The sequence below is a fragment of the Danio rerio genome, chromosome 5 (genome assembly GCF_052040795.2).
Source record: "Danio rerio strain M-AB ecotype USA chromosome 5, GRCz13ab, whole genome shotgun sequence".
Classification (NCBI taxonomy): Eukaryota; Metazoa; Chordata; class Actinopteri; order Cypriniformes; family Danionidae; genus Danio; species Danio rerio.
Window position 1 is genome coordinate 56,957,501 of NC_141025.1, and position 22,031 is coordinate 56,979,531.

The 22,031-nt window shown below is 35.7% G+C and overlaps 1 protein-coding gene across 6 annotated transcripts in view; it reads right to left on the minus strand.

Moving 5' to 3' along the window:
- Positions 1-16,787, minus strand: part of mtx3 (metaxin 3) — a 17,756-nt gene extending 969 nt beyond the window's left edge. Inside the window, exons 1-9 of one of the 6 annotated variants that reach the window (XR_015490023.1) lie at positions 16,646-16,741; positions 16,027-16,096; positions 15,825-15,901; positions 12,845-12,937; positions 12,569-12,751; positions 9,739-9,833; positions 7,665-7,837; positions 3,804-3,892; positions 1-796 (exon numbers count right to left, since the gene is read on the minus strand). The exon at positions 1-796 is cut by the window's left edge and continues 969 nt beyond it. Coding sequence is in view for 2 of the 6 variants with exons in the window: in NM_205621.2 (NP_991184.2) it covers positions 698-796; positions 3,804-3,892; positions 7,665-7,837; positions 9,739-9,815; positions 12,569-12,751; positions 12,845-12,937; positions 15,825-15,901; positions 16,027-16,096; positions 16,646-16,738 (954 nt within the window). In the remaining 4 variants the exon portion in view is untranslated. Of the gene's footprint in view, positions 797-3,803; positions 3,893-7,664; positions 7,838-9,738; positions 12,221-12,414; positions 12,752-12,844; positions 12,938-15,824; positions 15,902-16,026; positions 16,097-16,645 lie in introns of all 6 variants that reach the window. The other 5 variants (NM_205621.2, XR_015490024.1, XR_015490025.1 and 2 more) reach the window with 5 other exon arrangements.
- Positions 16,788-22,031: the final 5,244 nt, after the last annotated feature.

A 22,031-nucleotide genomic window follows, 5' to 3' on the forward strand; every position in this document is an offset into this window, starting at 1 on the left:
CTATAAATATTGGAGAGGACCTGTGTTGCTGTTCTCTAAAACCCAGAGCTCTGTAATGCTTTATTCATCTAATTAATTAAACGGATTGAACTCATTTTTTAAGCCTCTGACTGATGTTTTAATCTGGGAGGAATGGGAAAAGTCTAACAACGATAACTAATTCAGTAAAGGTAGAAGTTAATCTTCATAAGTTACATTATAGACACAATATTATGGGTTATTTTGCTGTTAATAAATTAATAATCTGTTTTTGAACAAAGCAAGTGAGCCAATGATTGTGATCCATTTAAAAAAACAACACTTGAATCACACACTAAAAAACAGCAAGTAAAGGTCAAATCAAAGTTCCAATGAATTTATGAAGACTGAACAAAGTCTATTTAACAGTATTTTTAACTTATCAACTGTTATTTAAAGCTCTTGTGTTTTTAATTATATTTTCCCTTTTTATATTTCATAATTGCCACATGGTTATGATTCCTCAGTCCAACATACAAATTGCCATGTTATGGTCAATGCCCATTTAACAAGCCCTTTATGTCGTTCAACACTCAATTTGATATTTCAGCAACAGCATCATGAAAAATCTGCATTCATTTTTTACCTTACTGGTGAGTTAATATTTTAAATATGATTTGTAAAGGATGTCTGTGTCAGTGAAAATTAAATAAATAACGGAAAGGTCAATGTGGGTTTCTCAGGCAGGCGTTGAGTTCCTGTCACTGGCGGGGGCTGAGGGTTTGGCCTCATGTCTATGGGGTCTGTGTTGTGGGCTGCTGCGAAGATTGTCATCCATCTGTCACATAAACACACATGATGGTCAGATGCACAGGACACAAGCACTTAATCAATCCAAAAGATGTGCAAGAAGATGTTTATCTCTAACAATGCGATACAATACATGGCCAAAAGTATGAGGATACCACCCATATATCACCCAGCATCTAAAGCAGGTTTATAAAATCAAGCATACACAAAGAATTAAATAAAAATAATAATACTAATATGGTTACAAGAACTTGCTGTAAAATGAAGTATACATTTAAAATATTGCTAGAAAAAGATTAATCAAAATTATTCACATCCATTAAAAAAACTCTGTGTGTGTGAGTTTGTGTGTGTGTGTGTGTATATATTTTTCCCCCCAATTTCTGTTTTATTCAATGAATGTATTAAAAGCACATTAAAGACTTTACCCACAAAATAAAACATACATTAACATTTACACTGCAAAGTGCTCGTGGTGTGCGCCTTATACTCACATTGATGAGAACAATGTTCTTACTTTTGTTTTATGCGCACAAAAAATAATTCTCATAGCTTGATAATAATGATATACTGATAATATTCCAATTTAACAACTCATTTGGGGAGGTTTTTGGTATTTTTCTGTACAGTGAACAAGTCTGGAACCTTGCTGTCTATGGAGGATGAGGGAGCTCTCAGATTTCACCTAAAATATCCTAATTTGTTTTCAGGAGATAGACGAGGCTCAGGGGTTTGGAATGACGTGAGAATGAGCAACTAATAACATAATTTCATCTTCGGGTAGAGTAACTCTTAAAATATTTTCTGAGCAATGCTTCATGCCTGTGCTGTTCCAGCATGAGTGATCCTATGCAAAAAGCAATTAGGTGCATCCCAATACATGTATAATTTATGGTATTCACTCACTGTTCTATTGCGTATTAAAGTATAAATAATGCAGGCTAGCGTGTTCACACTGAACAAAAAAAAGAAGAAAAACGTAGACTTTAAATAACTTGATGCAATGATTTTATAAAAAAAATTAAAATAAATTTAACTCTGCCACTGTCGCAGATTTAAAGAGCCCATATTATACATGAAAAAGGGTCATATTTCGGTTATATGGGTCTCCAACAAGATACTGATATGCATGCAAGGTCAAAAAACATTTTCAGGGTCTTATAATATGCATTTATTTTTACCCAATTATCCCAGCGACTCCCATATGAATCCTTAGCGCGAAGCTAATCTGCGCTGATTGGACCGATGACAGCCTGTTAGAATTGGTCGACAGCGTTCAGCACTAGACAAATGCCCATTGCTAGACAAATGCCCAGTGCGGTTTGCCAAGGCCCCGGCGGATGGGCCCGCGCGATAACCCCGTGAATAACCCCCGCACAGGAAGTATGAACGGCACTTAGCAGTGAAAATAAAACCGATAGCGTGCACATCATTTAATGAGCTTGATTTCGGTGACAGAGCTTTTCTCCCTTCTCAGCTGTAACTTAGATCTTTTCTATTTGCAATTATTGCTGTGGCACCTCTTGCATGAAGCGTTATAAGTTCTCAGGGCTTACCAGTACTCTGCTTTGCCCAAAGATCCTATCCCCAGCCAGGGGGTTGTAGTGCTCACCAGCGTGTCGCAGGCTGCCTTTGTGCCTAATAAACTGGCCTTATTTTGCATGCACCCCTGGTGTATTGTCTGCCCATTCTCACAAGTCTCATACACCAGTCTTTTCTTTAACAAACAAATGAATCACCCACTGTAAGCATGTAGCCTGCTGAATCAATTATTTGCCCTCACACTTCCAATAATATCCAGGTATGCACAGCGTCTTCTTGACTTATGACTTCAGGATCTTTTTTTCTTTGCGGCTGTGTTAGTGGGTGGGGCGCAGGTTTAAATTTTCCCGGGTTTGCGCCCATAACAACTATGTTTCGTAGTCACGTCACGCCGAAACGGCTAAAGACTCGTTATGAAGACGATTCATTCTAACCACTATGATTCGACTCTTTTTTTTAGATGAATCAATAGTTTAAAAACTGTCCACTTTCAGATTTAAGCCTTAGCTGGATATTTCACTTCACTTAGATCTGTGTTACACGCTACATGGAAGCTCATTTTTGAAAACCCACAATAGCTCTATAATTCCAAGGTGAGACTCCAATAAATGTCAATATAGCCTTAACAATTTGATACACTGGACAGCTGAGTGCATAAGCGCATAATATGCCATGCACATTACGAGATAACTACCACTAAATTAGTAGGAAATATACAAGTATCCGACCAGTTTTACAGAACATAATCATTAGTTCATCCTAATTTGGGCACATTTTACTTTCTTTCAGGACTAGATTGGCAAAGTAGTAGACTCTGATGTGTGTGATGACGTTTATAGTCTAAGAATCACAACCATCTTTTGTTACGTGAATAAATTCAATTGTGAACAACAGATTGGAGATGCTTTTATGCTTAGCAATCTTAACTTGCGGCATGTCCCTTTTTTTCAGTGACATAAAATAGCAAATTAGGCATGGCTTAATCTATAAAACTGTCATATCTTGTCATTGTTGAGTTTGACAGGGATTCAGCAGATAAACTTTCTAAAATCTAGCAATCCAGCAACAGAAAACTGACATTATTTTACCTAGAGAGCATTAAACGGTGCATTCTTAAAAATATCATTCTTTAGTATATTTTTAAAATGTGTTGAGTTTGTAACGAGTATATTATCAGAAACATTAGTGAGGTGTTATATTACTAAAACCGTAATAGACTAATGTAATCACATTACATATGTAATGCGTTAATACCAACACTGGTCATTTAAAACATAACTATTGAGTCTGCTTGGACTCTTTGCTGCCTTTTGGAGTAATTCAACATCAACAGTGAAGCAGATCCCATCATCCAATATCACTGCATGACCTCCCTTTTGTGTCAGATATTTGGAATACAACTCAACAGTAAGGGTGAATCCACATACTTGACCATGCACTGTAATCGCTAGCAATATTAAATTCAGAAGTGAATGTGCAGATCATATGGAGACCTTTTCAATAAGGTTGGACTCTTTGTTAACAAGCTGTGTCAGTTTCTGGAGGTTTGCATCAACAGGATCATGGGCAACCGTCGGTGAGCCTATAGCGAGAGGGCAGAGGTAGAGAAAAGACGACAGGACGCTGATTGTGAAGAAAAGCAGATGGGTTTTTACGCACATGGAAGAAAGGTTAGAAGAATCAGAGTGTAGCCAGAGAGACATAGCTAATCACTTAAAATAGCCACGAGGCCCAAGACCATGTTGCTATTAAACTGTATATTCTGCTATCTACTGAGCTATTTGAACCAAATGTCTCAGTGTGAAAGCAATGGAAAAGTGATGAATCATGAATGTCTGGTTAAATGATTTCATTCTGTACAGTATGATTAAGCAGAAAACAATTGAAGGTTGAGGTAAACTAATATAAAGAAGAAAAAAAAGAGCAGAGCAAAGCCAATACTATGTTTTTTGTCCCTGTCCCTGGCTGGTATTAAGATGCGTTTATCGATCTGATCACAAGTGGAAAAAGCAGTCATATTTCTGTTCACAACTTGTATTTAAATGTGTCTCTTTTGCCAACTTTTACCCACGTTTCTGATGAATGAGGGTCTGCGGTCAGGTACTGGCAGGTATCTCTGATCTTTTAATTCTAACACAGCAAAAGCTAGCTAAATTTTCATATTGGACAAAAACAAAAGCATTAAATCAATTAAGTGATTTTTGAATAGACTACTAGTTGTTGACTGATAAAAATCTAATATTTTTTCCCCAACCAACCTCTAATACACACTTTATTCTGCTTTACAATTTTAACATGTAAATTTCCTGTATGTTTTTATTAAATTCATAAACAAATACTTCAACCAGGTCCTGGAGGGTCTGCGTCCAGCATAGTTTAGCTCCAACTTCCTTCAACACACCTGCCTGGAAGTTTTAGGCTGTTTCTCAATTCGAAGAACGCAAAGAACGGACTTGCCTTTCCTTTATGAAGATGTCCATGCTTGTTTATATTCACCGTTTCATTTAGGGAAACTCCTGAGGTAAATAAGTTATATCTCTGAACTTTAATAATAAATCTAAATAAAATGCTGCGCTTTCCACCTCCAGTCGCAATGACTTCTGGGACTTCAAGAGCGAGTTCGGTGCTCAAGTCTGCATTGGTGTGTCATCAATATCAAGAACACATTCGGGAAGTTTCACGCTTCTTCTGTTTTTGCGGTCTTGAGTATTGGAAGTGAACTTTGGCAGCTGATAATGACGTTAAACAAGAACACGAGGACGCGATACCACTGAAGAACGCATTAGGAAACAGCCTTAGTATACCTAGAAAGAGCTTGATTAGCTGGTTCAGGTGTGTTTCATTGGGGTTGGAACAAAAATATGCAGGACACCGGCCCTCCAAGATTGGGTTTGGGCACCCAGCCCTAGATGTTGCTTTGAATAGAATAAATTGACTTTAGGCAAATTAAAGACTCTACCCATGATATAAAATATTCAAAAAGCTTATAAAAATAACCATGCTGTTTGAAGAGACTGAAAAAAAATCTAATTTAAAAACTCTATTTTGTTAAATGTTTATTAAATAAAAAAAATTATAAATATCAGGACTTGTAAAAGAACATTCCGTTGCAAGCATTTTACATAAGCCATGTTTCCATACATCTATTTTTATGCACATTTTGGATGAGCGCATAAAAAAATGGTTGATGAAAATGCCAAGATGCGCATACATTTTGAAAATGCGCTTAAAAACATGCATAACTGAGTAGCATAAACTCTTTATTCTATAAAAAAAGATGCACATAACTACGATGGAAACACTTTGCACATAAAAAAGGTCATGTGATTTTGTCAGAATCCATATTTGCTAATTTAAGGACGGGAAAATCCGCTTTGCGCCGTGGCGCATGGTCTAAAAAGGTTGAGTTTATTTTCTTAACAAGTTATAGGTGTGTTTTGAGAATAAACCAATCAGAGTGTCATCTCCCATTCCCTTTAAAAGCCAGCTAAATGCGCCATAAGCGCATTTGCTATTTACATGACGTAAAGTAATGTAAGTGGGAAAAACTGAGCATTTCACAAGCAAACAGTTAACAGTTAACAGATTTTGTTTAACAGAAAACAGTTAAACAGAGCATCTACCGTGCAAGAATGAAAGATAATCGATCTACTTTCACTTTCGCTCTCGTGGATAGGGAAACCTTTACGCACAGACATCAATTAGCCTATGAATAATTAATTTTGTTTATTGAGCGCAAATATTTGTTTCAAAACTATTTCTAAATTCAGTTCTTATTTCCAGCAAACGAATAAATGAACAATAATAACTAAGTGTGTTCAAAAACCTGAGTTATATCCTAAAACACATGCTGTGCCCCAGATGGTCTAAAACCTGACAGGTGGGTAAATCTAAGCTTGTTTTTAATAAAACAAATATAAATCTGGATATAATAAATAATACTGCTAATAATAATAACATTATACAAAAGCAAATTGTTATGAATGAACTGAAAAAGCCTCCCGAGATGAAGGCATAAAAGCAGTGATTTTTCATATTTATGTAGGCTAGAAAATAATATGTTTTGTAATATTGTAATCCTTTATATTTATATCCTATATATATATATTCTTATTATATCCTATATATATCCTTAATATTTAAATTTTTTCATATGTAAAAGATATTTGCCCATTGTTCTACATCTTGTGTGTAGGCTATTAAGCTACAAAACTAGGCTATTAAACTAGCAAATAACATTTGTGCCGCACCTTGCGCCGCACCTTGCGCCGCATTGCGCCGGGTGTATGATAGGGCCCAATGATAGTTTTAAAGATGATTTGACAGATCCTGGATCTTTTAATCTTGATGACTGATCTCTGGCTAATTTGGTTCTTCAAACAAGTTTGTGAATTAGATTAAACTGATCTGAGATGGCTGCTGTTGTGAAGGACAGATCTATCGATCCTCAAACTCCTGATCAGCAATGCAACGACTGGCTGGCAGCACAGTAGCACAATGACATCATTTGATTAATATTCAATTATTCATGTGAGCAAAATTACATAAAATTCATAGTAAACAGTTTGATAAATATGACACGCAATGACTTTACACATTTGTTGTGGACTGCAGGCTTTACACCTTCAAGAGTGTCGAGAGTATTTATCAATTTTTTTAGTTTTATATTAAAACCAAATTTTCTTTATTATAGTAGCCTAGGCATATTTAAGTTTCTCAATCTGTGTAAGGAATAACTGGCTGTATAAAATAATTTTGCATTAAAACAGCATTTTGATATCGGTAAAGGTACCTGCAACTTTTTAAAGAAGCATCAAATCACCGGCATATTAGCTGTTAAAACATTTGGATGACTACATAAATTATTAAAAACTGTGGAATATTGTGCATTGTCTAATATCATACACAAATTGTACTAAAGCATAATATATATATATATATATATATATATATATATATATATATATATATATATATATATATATATTTTTTTTTTTTTTTTTTTTTTAATTTTTTTTTTTTTACCTCAAGTGTATATAACTACTACTGTAAGAAAATATACATATTTAGTACATATTTTTAGTATTACTTTCGTTTGAAATGACCCGATCTAATCCTGTTCATATAAATTAAGCCTGCTTCTGAGTTTGAGCTACCAGAACTTTTGCTATGACAACAACTCTCGAATAAGTTTTGAAGAACAAAACGATCCTGGAGAGTGTGAAATCGTAAATAACTAAATCCAGGTAATTTAGTAGTCCACATATGAAGAACAGACCCCAGATGTCAACAGGAACTTTGTGTACGTGTATGTTTTTAATATAGTGCTATAATAGAAGCTTCTTAATACTTACAGTCCATTCTGTTCTCAACAGTGGCGTCAGTGAAGTAGTTTTTAAGGATGGTGTTGCAGAACTGGCAGAGGTTGTCGAGCTGGTTCAGGTGCTTCTGAAGCTGTCCACTGGGCAGAGGGGCTTTAATGAGAGGAGCGATGTGGCCAAATACAAATGCATCCAGGCTTGTAGGCCTAAAACATAGAAAACATGCTGAACTGCAGCCTGACTAATCGAAATGATCCCATTTAAAGGCTTAGCTTTGTCATTTAATACCTAGAAGACATATTATGAATCAAATTTAAGAGATTTCTGTCCCTTAATTGAAAGTCTGGTCACCCAGAGCTCTTGACGCTGGGTTGGTTAAAACCCAAACGTGAGACATAATGACAACAGTAGCATAATTTGGGACACTAGACCACAAAACCAGTCTTAAATTGAACAGGGATGTTTGTGGTAAATCCAAAAATACATTTTGTTAGCCCATTTAAGTTAAATAAGATCATGTTAGATTAAAACTATTTTTACTTTTACTTCCTTAAATATATGCAAACTCAATTTCTGATTAGTATCTAGAATTCCTAAAAACTTAATTTGGGCAATTTTAACAGTAATTTTCTCCACATATTGATTTTCTTTTAAATCTAAGATTCATATAGTTATAAATAATTTCAGATAAATTGTGTCATATAACAAACCATACATTAAAGGAAAGCTTCTTTGTTCAGCTTTTAGATGATGTATAAAAACAATTTATTTTACCCTTATGACTGGTTTTGTGGTCCAGAATCATATTTCACAATTTCTACAGTTTGACGTGAGCAGCACAGCTGAACAACAGAGCTGTACTAACTAGCCATAAGTGCTTAAGGTTATTTATAGAAATTAACTTTTGGCTCTACATCCCCTAATATATTTATCTAGAGCCAAAGGCACATTATTAAAGTCCTTTCAACTCCATGCACGTTGCTTATTTCCCTCAACTAAAGACATCAAGCAGTACAAGAGCTGCAGATGACAGCTATATTAACAATATTTTCTAGGGTTGCCCAATACAATCTTACTGTATGGATCAGCATTGGCATTAAGATGCAAGTTCAGTTTTTTTAATCATTAAAAATTTCAGACACCTCTGCTTTTGGGTCTAAAGACTCAATATGATCATTTAGCACTCTTTCCTCTTTCCTAAGTACTGAGGCTCCCCGGAGAGATACTTATAAATAATGCACTGTCTATAAAAACACTGTAGACCTATAAAAATATAGAGTCTGAACCTCTTGGAAATTTTACTGAATACCCATGAAATTAAAATATGGACAAAAAAACTGCTATATATAAATATATATATATATATAAATATATATATATATATATATATATATATATATATATATATATATATATATATATATATATATATATATATATATATATATATATATATATATATATATATATATATATTGTGTTCTCTTTACAAATAGTTTGAAGTATCAGAGTTAATAGACTTTAGAATGAGGTACAGAAATCGCTAATTAATTAAAAAAAAAAAACTTTATTTGTGCTCCAAAGTCAAAGTCTTATGAGTTTGGAAAGACGTAAGGATGAACGAAATAATAATAGAGGGTTAAATTTTGCATTTATATATTTTGAACACTTTTGCTCTCTTATGTTCATCAAAGCTTATAAATAAAGCTTAAATAAGTCTTTTTAATCATTTTTAATAACTGACTTCTATATGAATTTGCTTTGCATGAAATGAAACTTAGGATGGCAAAGCTGGATTTTTAGGATGCAATATAAAGACATTCTGAAGAACACTATTACTTCTTGAGTACATTTACTTCCAATAAGTGAATTAAAGCATTAAATATAATGAAATTATTATTATTATTATTATTATTATTTTAAAGCATTCATAAAATATCTTCCTTCATGGTCCATGTGAGACGCACAGTAATAAAAGTCATACAAGTTTGAAACAGCATGAGAACAAGTAAATCACAAAAGAAGCTCATTTTATGGTGAACTATCCCAAATAATTCCAGTCAAGTGATTAATATTATGGGAGTAAAAAAAGAAAAGAATAACTCACGTGTCTCCAAAGAAGAAGTTGAAGTTTCCAAGTCTGTGAGAGAGCAGATTCAGGCACTCTTTGGCTTCACTGTAGATCTAAAAGAATTTCTATTACTAACCATACAGTTTTATAGATGTTATTATGAGGAATGGATGGCATACTGTAAGTACAATAGCACAATCTTCTAAATCCTGTGGCTTCTCCACTTCACCTCAGGCAGATTTGCTCATAAGGGCAGACAATCTTACTGAGAGGTTAACTGTTTTCCATCTCACAAAGCAGAACCACAGGCTTTTCCATTTCAACATTGAAATAATAGACATACATTCAATGAAATGCATGAAACACAATGTCTCGGTTTCTCAAGTAAGAATTACCATTTACACTCACCGGTCACTTTATTAAGTCCAACTAAATTTCTAATCAGCCAATCACATGGCAGCAACTCAATGAATTTAGGCGTGTAGACATGGTCAAGACGATCTGCTGCATTTCAAATTGAGCAACAGAATGGGAAAGAAAGGTGATTTAAATGATTTTGAACGTGGCATGGTTGTTGGTGCCAGACAGGCTGGTCTGCGTATTTCAGAAACTGCTGATCTACTGGGATTGTCACGCACAACCATCTCTAAGGTTTACAGAGAATAGTCGACAAAGAGAAAATATCCAGTGAGCGGCAGTTCTAAGGGCACAAATGCCTTGTTTATGTCAGAGGTCAGAGGAGAATGGCCAGACTGGTTTCAGCTGACAGAAAGGAAACACTCGTTACTCAAATAAGCACTCGTTACAACTGAGGTATGCAGAAGAGCATCTCTGAACACACAACACAGCAAACCGTTGAGGCGGATGGGCTACAGCAGCAGCACAGGTGCCACTTGTGTCAGCTAAGAACAGGAAACAGAGGCTACAATTCGCACAGGCTCACCGAAATTGGACAATAGAAGATTTGAAAAACATTGCCTGGTCTGATGAGTCTCGATTTCAGCTGCGACATTCAGATGATGAGGTCAGAGTTTGGCATCAACAACATGAAAGCATGCATCCAACTTGCCTTGTATCAATGGTTCAGGGTGTGGTGGTGGTGGTGTAACCACCGGTGTGGGGAATATGTTATTTGACACTTTGGGCCTATTAGTGTCAGTTGAGCATTGTGTCAACGCCACAGCCTAACTGAGGATTGTAGCTGAACATGTCCACCACCACAATGAGTTCACTGTACTCAAATGGCCTCCATAGTCACCGGACTCAATCCAAAAGAGCACCTTTGGGATGTGGTGGAATGGGAGATTATCATCATGGATGTGCAGCCGACATATCTGCAGCAACTGTGTGATGCTATCAAGTCAATATAGACCAAAAGCTCTAAGGAAAATTGTCAGTACCTTGTTAAATCTATGCTATGAAGAATTAAGGCAGTTCTGAAGGCAAAAAGGGTCTAAGTAAGATATACTCAATAAAGTGGCCAGTGAGTGTAAAAAGTAAAATCATTTGAGTAACTTAACATGAATAAACATTTCTAATCATTTCTATTATGTTATTTCAATTTAATTTAGACAAATTAGGTTTACACTTCCATTTAGGCTGGATTGCCTAGATGATTTGAAATTTGAAAGGATTACTTAACTAAAAATGAAAATTCTGTGGTTAATTACTTGCCCTCAGTTCATTCTAGTCTCTTGAAAACAAATTAAGGTATTTTAAATAAAATTTAAGAGCTTAAGCATAAGCAGCAACAGTCCCTATGCACCAAATACTAACTTTTGGGCTAAATCTGAAAATTGTGAATGCACTTTGCAAAAAACCTGAACCCAACACTGAAAATTAATTTTCATAATTTAATATTTTATTAAATAATATGAAGGAATTACTTACAAAATTCAGTCTTATATTTACTTAAAAAACACACAAGCTCTAAAATAACCACATTTTATTGACAGTAACCTAAAATCAAGCAGAAAATATACAGTGGCCTAAATTCTTAGAGCAGTAGAGGTTTATTTTAGAGATTTCAGTAGTTTTGAATTGGCCTTTACAATACTCATATCTACAAAGTCATCATTATGCTCTATGAAGCACAAAATAAAGCCATCATAACTGTGGGTCATTTACATACTAAAACAAGCTAGGAATATTCAGGCTGTCTGTAGAGAATGACAGAGCTCTTGGATTTCATATAAAATATCTTAATTTGTGTTCAGAAGACTGTGTACTGATCAACATGAGGGTGAGTAATTAATCAAATAATTAAACGTTTTGTGTAAACTAACCCTTCAACATGAGCACAGTTTGCATTTGTTTAGCCATTTAGTTTTAATCAGGATATTTGGAGATCTAAAGTTTATTGTTTTCTATGTAAAATATGGTCTGGGCAATATTTAAGTAAAAATGTAAATTAAATTTGATTAAAATTTAATTAAATTAAAAATACTGATCTCAGATCTGGCATCAAAACCATTACTGCTCATTGAGTGAAGCTATAATCATTGTTGCTGTAAAGCTGCTAACATTGAGCATATCTGCTACTAATCTTCACACTTCTGTTGTAACCTCAAAACCTGAATCTTTTCTAAATCTTGAAAACAGATGAAGATGAAACTCTGAGAAATCTTTCTCTGTAATTAAAACACTAAATATTACAGTACAACACATTCAGTAGACAGTTATTTACACCAACAAATATAATGTAGTTCCAACACAAAGTAATTAAGTTTATTAAATAAAATAAACTTATGATTAATTATTAAATGGTCAGTTAGTTTCAAGAATTGAGTTCTTTAAGCTCACTTTATCCAAGCAATATGAACAAGCAACAAATTTTTTATGTATAATCAGGTCTGTTTTTTCTTACCTTTCCTTCTACTTCTGTAATATTCAGCAACGGTGACTCTGCTTTGGTCAGTAGAATACGAGACAGAGCCAAGCTGGCCTGTCGACCCGGTACAAAGAAGTTCAGAGGGAACGGAGAATGTGACGTGAACCAGGGCCGCGTCAGATTAGCATAGTTTTCTGCGTCCACCCAGAACGTGTGCAGCTACATAACAACAATACAAATCACCTCTTCATTCATGAAATCAGCAAAACGAGGAGCAGTAATAATACTTCTCAAACAGTATGTGAATCTCACCAGCGCCGGCCGCAGCTTTTCCTCCAGCAGTGCGATGTAAGCCATCGTGTCAGCCCCTTGCTTAGCTGTCAACTCAAAGTCAGCATTGAATCTCTGTGAATAAGGAAACACATAATCTATTGCCACTTTATTATATAACTCAGAGCGTAGTCACAAGGGCTGCACGATACTGCAATGTGCGCATCCGCAATAGTCAGATTGTAAGATGTGCAACACTGAGTTTATATGTTGGGATTAATAATAATAATGAGCAGCTCCACAGATCACATGTGATTTGTAGAGTCACTGAAGAGTTTCTCCATAATGGAGTGAAAGTTGATTATATGAATATATGACTGTCACTGAGCATTTCATTTCAGTTCACCATTGGTAACTTTAATAAAGATTCATTTTATGTATTAATTTAATCGATAAAAACATGGCATTGACATACTGTATGACATGAAAACAGTGATATAGTGACATTTTTACATTTGATTATTCAAATTCTGTCTGAATACTGTTAGAAGCCCTAACCCACAGTTTTTTTAACTTTTATCTTTGCTCGTCTACTGCATTTATTTATGCTTTGTTTATTATGTTGTTTGTTTGTTATGTTGTTGATTTTCCACAGAATCATTTTAATAATTCCTAATTACAGTTTTGTTTTACAATCGCCATGACAGTTTTTCAATACATTAAGAAAGTTTCCTAAACTCCTAACACGGTTAGCACAACATCCGTCTTTGTGGGCTACACAATTAACACATTTCTTGTTGCTTTGACACAAAATGCACACAGTTAACATTAATTTAAAATGCTTAAACTTGTTTTACACACAAGTTCAACCAAGACCAAAACAATGTAATGTTACAGTCAAATTTGCACATTCTTTCACACTGTATGTCAGAACAGATAACATCATGTTCTAAACAGAACTTATACAGGCTAAAGTTAAAGTGAACAGCTGTTCATATTGTCAATTTAAACACAAATATATTTTCTGTATTTTATTCCATTGCCAATGAGAAACAGCTTATTGCAGTTATTTAAATATATAGATCACAGCAGATTCCCATTTAGGAACCACATTAAGGTGTTCAGGTTTTTCCAATCACATGATCATTTGTTCTAAAAGAGGACTCTGGGCTGATCTTGTGTGGAAAAGGAACAACAAGAGAATTCTTCCCATACCTTGATGTCAGGTGATGATGTGGATGAGAACATGTGGCTAAATGCAGAAGATTGTTTTGTTATTATAATTGCAGTCCTTTTTCTGTTTGTATATCTTACAGAAATGTTTATTTTGCAAATAAAGTCTGTACTGCAGCAATTCTGTGTCTGTATTATTATTATTATTATTATTTTTTTACATAAACTGTACATTTTGTAAAGCTACTCTGAGATGGTCATTCATTTTTTGTCATGAATTTCTGCAGCAAAAAAAAAAAAAAACTAATTGCATGCAATCACTAAACCCAACAAAACAAAAATGCAGTGAGGCTTCAAATATAAGGGCAGACCTGACATAAAATAATGCAGTTTCTGTCATTTCAGCTGATGAGAGTGTTTTATTGTAAATACATTATGATTGACTAAATGTACTTGTTGGAGGAGAACATGTGTTCATGTTTTGAATAATTATTTGATTTTGAAACATGTTTGCAGTGTTTTTTTAGACGTGGTGTATTGTGTTATTTTATTATTGTATTTTGAAAATTAGTTTTGAAGTTTAGTTCACAATGTGTGATTTTAAGCATGAAATTAACCTTATTGCCAATTGTGTGTTTTAGGTGTGTTGGTGCATTAAGAGTTTAGGAAACTTGTTAAATGTGTTGGAAAAAAAACTGTCATATCAATTGTAAAAAGAACTGTAATGAATCCTTTCCAAACCCTCCGTCAATCACATCCTACTTATAATAATCAACACTTATCATAATACCCAAGGTTGCCTCTCAGATTTTACCATTGCCCTAATGACTACGCTTTTGATTGACTATGTATATATTTGTTTGGTTTATTATTACCTTATTATGCATCAAATACCACTGAGATATAGATATAATTTATTTTTACTGTTAAAGATTATTATTATTCTCATCAGTTCATCACTCCATGACTTATTTCACAAATATTGCATGATTTAATAAGCATACCTCATTATTTATTTGGTTATATTTATACACAACAGGTCAAAAGTTTGTGGTCAGTTCGATTTTTAAATGTTTTAAAACAAACTTATTCTGCAAGACTGCATTTATTTTATTAAAAATACAGTAAAAAATGTAAAATTGTGAAATGTTATTGCACTATAAATTAATTGTTTAAAAGTAGCTATGATTTAATTACATTTTTTATTTCAGTGATTTTAAATATGAATTTTCAGCTTTATTACTCCAGTCTTCAGTTGTATGATCCTTCAGAAATCCCTCTAATATTAAATATTATTAATAATATTATTATTGTTCTTCATGGTAATAGTAATAAAAGTAAAAATGACTGGAGTAATAATTTCACTTGAAACTACAAAGAAAATAAATAAATAATAAATAAGTATTTAATAATTTAACATTTTTTTTTACAATTAATAAATGCCGCCTTGATAAACAGATTTTTTTTTATTTATTAAATAAAATTACTGTATGTATATATATATATATATATATATATATATATATATATACTGACCCCAAACTTTTGTCCGATAGTATATATTATTTTCTCATTTTATGATATTTATTTATTTATCATGCATTAATTTATTTTTACTGCTAAATTGTATTATTTATTTATTAACACTTTTATATAGTGTATCCCACTTTATGGTAAAGCAGTAAATTAAGACATTGCACCTGGTTGATCAAAGCAAATAACTTTGCTTGCATATGAATTATTAGTCTCATAGTGATTCATCTTTAATATTGACTAAGAAACACCAAAAATACAAATAAAAAGTACACACAAAAGGGAGCCCATATCTGTAATTGCCAAGACTTTCTACCTGCTTTCGTAGAAAGTTCAGTATCTGAGTTGGCTCTGTGACCGTTGTTCCCTCATAGTGTATTTGTGGTACAGATGCTGTAGAGAAAAACATTACAGCTGCAGCTCAAATACAAAAAAGTCCCAATATTACATACACAATGTTACATAAATGCTTGCGGCTGATTTACACACTTTCACTAAATTAAACAATCCGTTCTGACCTGTAATAGTCCTCCATGTCCAGTCAACAAACTTCACTGTAAGTTCTGCACCTGCAAACTTTGCATACGCCTATAAAAAAAAACATTAAACACAAAAGGTGAGTGATTTAGGGTCAAGATAGGCAGATACAATGAATAGGACTTTTATTATGCGTTTTTGCAAAGGTTATGAGGACGCAGGCTATCAAGCAGCTGCAAAAATAAACACACTGCAAAAGCTGTTCTGTAAACACGAAACACAATCGCTGTGAACAATCCTTTAATCTAAATGAAAAACGTTTGAAAAGAGTATAAATTTCCGGTGACATTTAAGAAATAAAAAAGCAGCTGTACGACAAATAACAGCTATAACTATTTAACGTATATTATAAATAATAAATAGTAAAAGCAAAGCAATTTAATTCAGTCGTGCCTTTTTTTTACATTTTCATAAATATAGTGTAAAAGAAAGCTTTAGCTGACAGCTGAAATGGAGCATACACAGCAAGACTTTTATTTCTCAAAGTGACTCGAAACCCAGGACGCGTCTCTCCAAAATATGCATGAACATACTTTATGTTTTTATTATACGCTATGGATATGCATTTATTACAAACGGTTGAGTGAGTCGTGTGTTTACCAGCACGGTGAGGGAGTCTGTTTGCACGGATGGCAGATCCCAGTCTCCTCCCCAGCAGAGCAGCTCGATGGGTTCCGCCATGTTTGTTTTCATGCCCTAAACACATGAACGGAGCAGCATATACTACCACCCAATGGAGGATCAAAGGTGAACATTTAGCTAGATTTTTTTTTCTGAGAGGTAAAAGCGAAACAGTTGGCTTTCTTACTATAAAAACAAACAAATAAATAAATACATAAAAATTTTGCGAGACATACGGACGGATGGATGGTAGTTCTAGTTCAGCTCATGTCTGTTTTATTGTGTAGAACACAAACAGATGGATGCCTTAATTTCTTTTAAATTACTTTTATATTGATTTGAAAACGTGATCCATCAACTAATTACAACTCCTATGGCAGATGAATTTTGTAAATAAAGTAAGAGTAAATAATACATAATGAATAGTAAATAAATAATATTTATAATAAATAAATAATCAATATTGTTAATCACTTTTTACTTATTGAATATAAAGCCCTTTCAATTTCCCTTCTACCATGAAGCAGGGGAATTAATGGTGCAGTGGAAAGCATGTTTTTTTTTTCACAAAAATATGTTTTTTTTTTGCATGTAAAAGTATTTATTTGTGCCAAAGCAAACTAATTCAAGTAAAAAAAAAAAACGCATATCATACATGTTGATGAACTATCAACATATAAAAACATGTGATGATGCTAGCTGAAGATTAGCCTGAATTGCTAAGAAAGATCATATTTTTCTCAAATGTGGCAGTGGGGTGAAGTGAGACAAATGCTCTGGGTAAAGTGAAATATATGGCACAAGTTAAATTTAGTCTACCAGACTGCAGGACTTGTGAATGAGGCCTTCATATCAACAGTGACAACATGCAACATCACTTCTGGATTTAGGTCCACTGGGATTTTTTCATATAACCCAGAAATTTTCTTTGATAAAGCAATTGCACCATACATGGAGTCAGACATGTCCTGAGCTCCAGCCTGCCACTACAGAAGATTTGGATGATCTACCCTCTGCAGATGATCCACCTGCAGATAATTCACTCTCTGATGCTAATCCTTTCATTGCACATACATGGATGTGTCATGTGTTTCCAGCCAACCTGGATATGTCTCCCCATGAAATGCTATCATTTCTCAAATGTCACTCCAGAACACCAAATGAAAACGTGTGAAGGCCATCCTAACTGATACACCTGAGAAGCAGACAGTTGAAAAGGCTTATAAAGAAAGACAAAAACTTTGTCATAGTTAACATTGCAAAAAAAAAAAAAAAAAAAAACAAGCGTTTATTACACTGGCATGGTTAAGAAAGTTGAGGATGGCTAGATATGCACGTTATGATTTTGCCAAGTCTGATTTGATCCTTGATTACCGTCTATGCTAATCCTTTTACATCATTTTTGTTGGAAAATGTATTCTCTACCTCTAAACCCAACCATAACTGTAAATTACTCCCAAAATCACAGGGAATAATAATTGGATAACACTCATGTAGAAGTGCATAGTCCTAACCGCAAGCCTAACTTAACAGAAATTGTAAACGTATCTCTTTATTCTGATAGGCTGATTGGAATGTTGTTTCAGGATCAACATAAATGTTAATCCAGGAACATGTGGGTGAAAAAAAGGTTAGTGATAAGGTTCAGGTACATGCACAATTTCTAAGAAGAATCCAGGTAAACAAAATGGAGTGGGAGTTGTAGAGTATGACAGCAGGCTGATGTTCTACTCCAGGTGAGTCCTGTGTTCGGAGTCCCAAGCTGTTCTGTCTGGTTCTTATTGTCCTTTTCTCTGACCCCCATACACTATAGCTGGCTCTAAGAGTCTTGTGTATTGACCCCCATATTGTGTTCTAATATAACTGGTTTTATCTGTCATTAGAATGTAAATTCAAATAGTTTGAAATAAATTGTTGTGTTGGATTTTTTTCATGTGTTTAGAAAAACAAATGTGCTTAACTGACCAATCCCCAATCTATAATTGACTTGTTCGACATTAGTTCTGAAATGTGTGGTTGTCAAACTAGCTGTTGAGATTCAAACTCTTACAACATGTGTTGTTATGGTAGTTTTAATGTGCAAAAAGTAAGTGAATCAGCTTACCCCTGGCTGGTTCACTTTACCCCTTTGATTTCTCTGATCTGTCTCAGTTTACCCCGAAGGTGGGGTTTCAAGAGTTCACACTTAGCTGATAATCAATAAATCATATTTGGCATGCTGTCCCGGGAGAGAGCCCTGAGCTCGTAATATCCTGGAGCCCAGGGCTCCCTCCTGTTAGAAGGGCGAGAGGGTAATTTGAGGTCAGGTAGGTCTCGAGAACTCCCCTGCTTGTCAACGTGAGAAGTGTAAACTAAGGTTGTATTGGGTGATAATTTGTTTTAGTCGATTGGCTATGGTTTGTGTTTTTGGATGGTGGGTGGAAACCGGGGAACCCAGGGAAAACCCACGCGAACACGGGGAGAACATGTAAACTCCACACAGAAACACCAACCAGCCTGATGGGTTGGGCCGACGGTGTTCTTGCTATGAGGCAACAGTGCTAGCCACTGCGCCACCGTGTCGCCCGATCAGATCAGCTTCAAGACGAAGATAACTGGTGTGAAAAACTCAGGTTATTTATAATGCTTCCATAATCATCTAATAGGGCTGATTACGGAGCTAACAAGGAGCCAGCAGTGTTGATTATAAGCACGTGATCCTCTCGAAATTAATTTATGAATAAACCGCACAAAGTGAGACACAAGACAACTTTTTTAAAACAATCATATTTTCACTTTCCTTTATCCTAAATTGTCTGATAAATTCCATAGCTAGAAAGCATTCTGAATTAATGAGAAATGTAAATTTTTACTGATATATAATTTTAGCTCACTAGAAAGGAGCAAATGTAAAAAAATGTCTCACTTTACCCCACCCTCCTCTACCCATCATTAAAGAGAGTAGAGAGGCATCACATGGATGATGATCAAGCTTCCAAAATGGTCCTGCGTCATCAGGCTGAGTAAGTTCCCATCTGGATTCCACACATGAAGGCTTCACTCCTCTTGTCAGAGATGGCAAGTTATGCCTTTCGCATGAGAGAGAAAGTCTCTCCTCAGTGGTGTTAGCTGTATTAGATTTGAGAAACATATCTGGTTCCTGTACAATAAAGCCAGTAGGAGGAGTGATCAACTTGCTTCCCAGACATTGCCTCTGGAGAGCACATCAGCTCCAATGTTCAGTCTGCCTTGCATACGGACTGCTAATACAGTAAGAGAAGTCTGTGTTTTGTGCACAGAAGAAGGTATCAAGCCATTCTGTAGTGTGAAATCTGAGGCCTCCCTTGTGGTTGTCAAAAGACATCACCATCATGTTGCCTGACTGCTCTTAGATGTGCGGAGTCCTTGTAAGGTGGAAAGGAAGGTTTTTGAGGTTAAGAAAACTGCCATCAATTTGAGACAGTTGATATGCAGACACTGCTCCAGGTAAATCGAGGAGCCAAACACTGATTTGCACTCTAACAGTGTGCCCCAACCTAATTTAGAGGTTTCTATCAATATACCCTTTTCTGGGATGTCAATTGCAGCAGAGCACCAGACTGGCCTGGTCACTGTTTGACCACTTTCTTTTGCAAACAGAGTTTGAAGTTCAAGATGGAGAATGTGAAGAATATTGTGCATGACTGAAATCTGAAGAAAAAATTTGAAGCAATTCATGCTTTTTTATTATTTTTGTTTATTATTTATTATCACTCAGAGGTGTTGAGAGAAGAGGAGGAGTTAGATGACTTCATAGAGTTAGATCATTTCATGGGGTTCCAGCCACAGAACAGACCCCTTCCTCTTCCTTGTTCCACTAGCTGAGGATGACTTGAATCCACCCTGGATCCACCTAGGGCCCTTGACTCTTGGGATATGGGAAGCACTTTGCCACCTTAAACCTCTGTCGCTCATAGTCAAACTTGTGATGAGGCAGAGACTGGATTTTCTACTACTTTGCTGGTTTGGCATGCTGATGAGGCAAACAGGGTTTCTGGAGGCTTCTGCTGTGCGCTTAATCTAAATGCTTCTGGTCATATGCACCAAAAGAGGTGAAGCCACTCAAAACAGATGAGGAGCATTGGCCTTCATGTGCATTTAAGACTGGGGGACTCAAATAGGGCAGAGATTGAAGGACATGCAGCTGCTGATCCAGTGTGAGGCCATTTGCTTGCATTACAGGTTCACTGCAACACTCTTTCTTTCTCAGCAGGAAGAACAGCAATGGGAGAGCCGAACTGTGTCTGCCTTCAGGGAAGGGAATGACTTGAGAGTGTAGATGGGAGATGCTTATGTTCTCGCAGTTAGATAATGAAACATAAATGAGAATAGTCTCTGTGTGGGACTGGCCAAGACAGGAAACATCATGTCATTTTTATCTGCTAATCTGGGGCCGGGTCACAGGGACAGCAGTCTTAGGAGAGAACTCCAAATTTCCCTCTCCCCAGACACTTCCTCCAGGGGGATCCTGAGGTGTTCCCAGGTCAGCCGAGAGACATAGTCCCTCCAGCATGTCCTGCGTGTTCCCGAGGCATCTCCCGGTGGGACATGCCGGGAACACCTTCCTTGGTAGGCATCTTGGAGGCATCCGAAACAGATGCCCGAGCCACCTCAGCTGACTTCTCTCGATGTGAAGGAGCAGCAGCTCTACTCCAAGCTCTTCCCGGGTGACAGAGCTCCTCACCCTATCTTTAAGGGTGCACCCTGTCACCCTGTGAAGGAAACTAATTTCAGCCGTTCAGTCAATTTTATCCTTTTGGTCATGACCCAAAGCTCATGACCATATGTAAGAGTAGGAATTTAGATTGACCAGTAAATCGAGAGCCTTGCCTTTCGGCTTATTTCCTTTTATTACCACCGGTACATCAACCACATTATTGCTGCCGCTGCACCAATCCGCCTGTCAATCTGACACTCCATCCTTCCCTCACTCGTGAACAAAACCCCAAGATACTTGAACTCCACCTGAGGTAAGGACTTTCCTGCAACCTGGAGATGGCAAACCACCTTTTTCTAGTGGAGCACCATGGCCTCAGAATTGGAGGCGCTGATTCATCTCCTGTGTCATACTCTGCAGCAAACCGCCCCAGTTCATGCTGTAGGTCCATGTTCGATGAAGCCAACAGAACATTGTCTGCGAATAACAGAGATGAAGTCCTGTGGTCCCCGAACCGGACCCCCTCCAGCCCAAGGCTGCGCTTTAAAATTCTGTCCATAAAAATGATGAATGATGCTTGCCTATCATCATCATTGTGCAGACTGGCACTGCACAGGGAGCATTTACGATGTGACATTTAAAACAATGCCAGTGGAAATAGGAATTTTGCTGAAAAAAATTTGTTCTGAT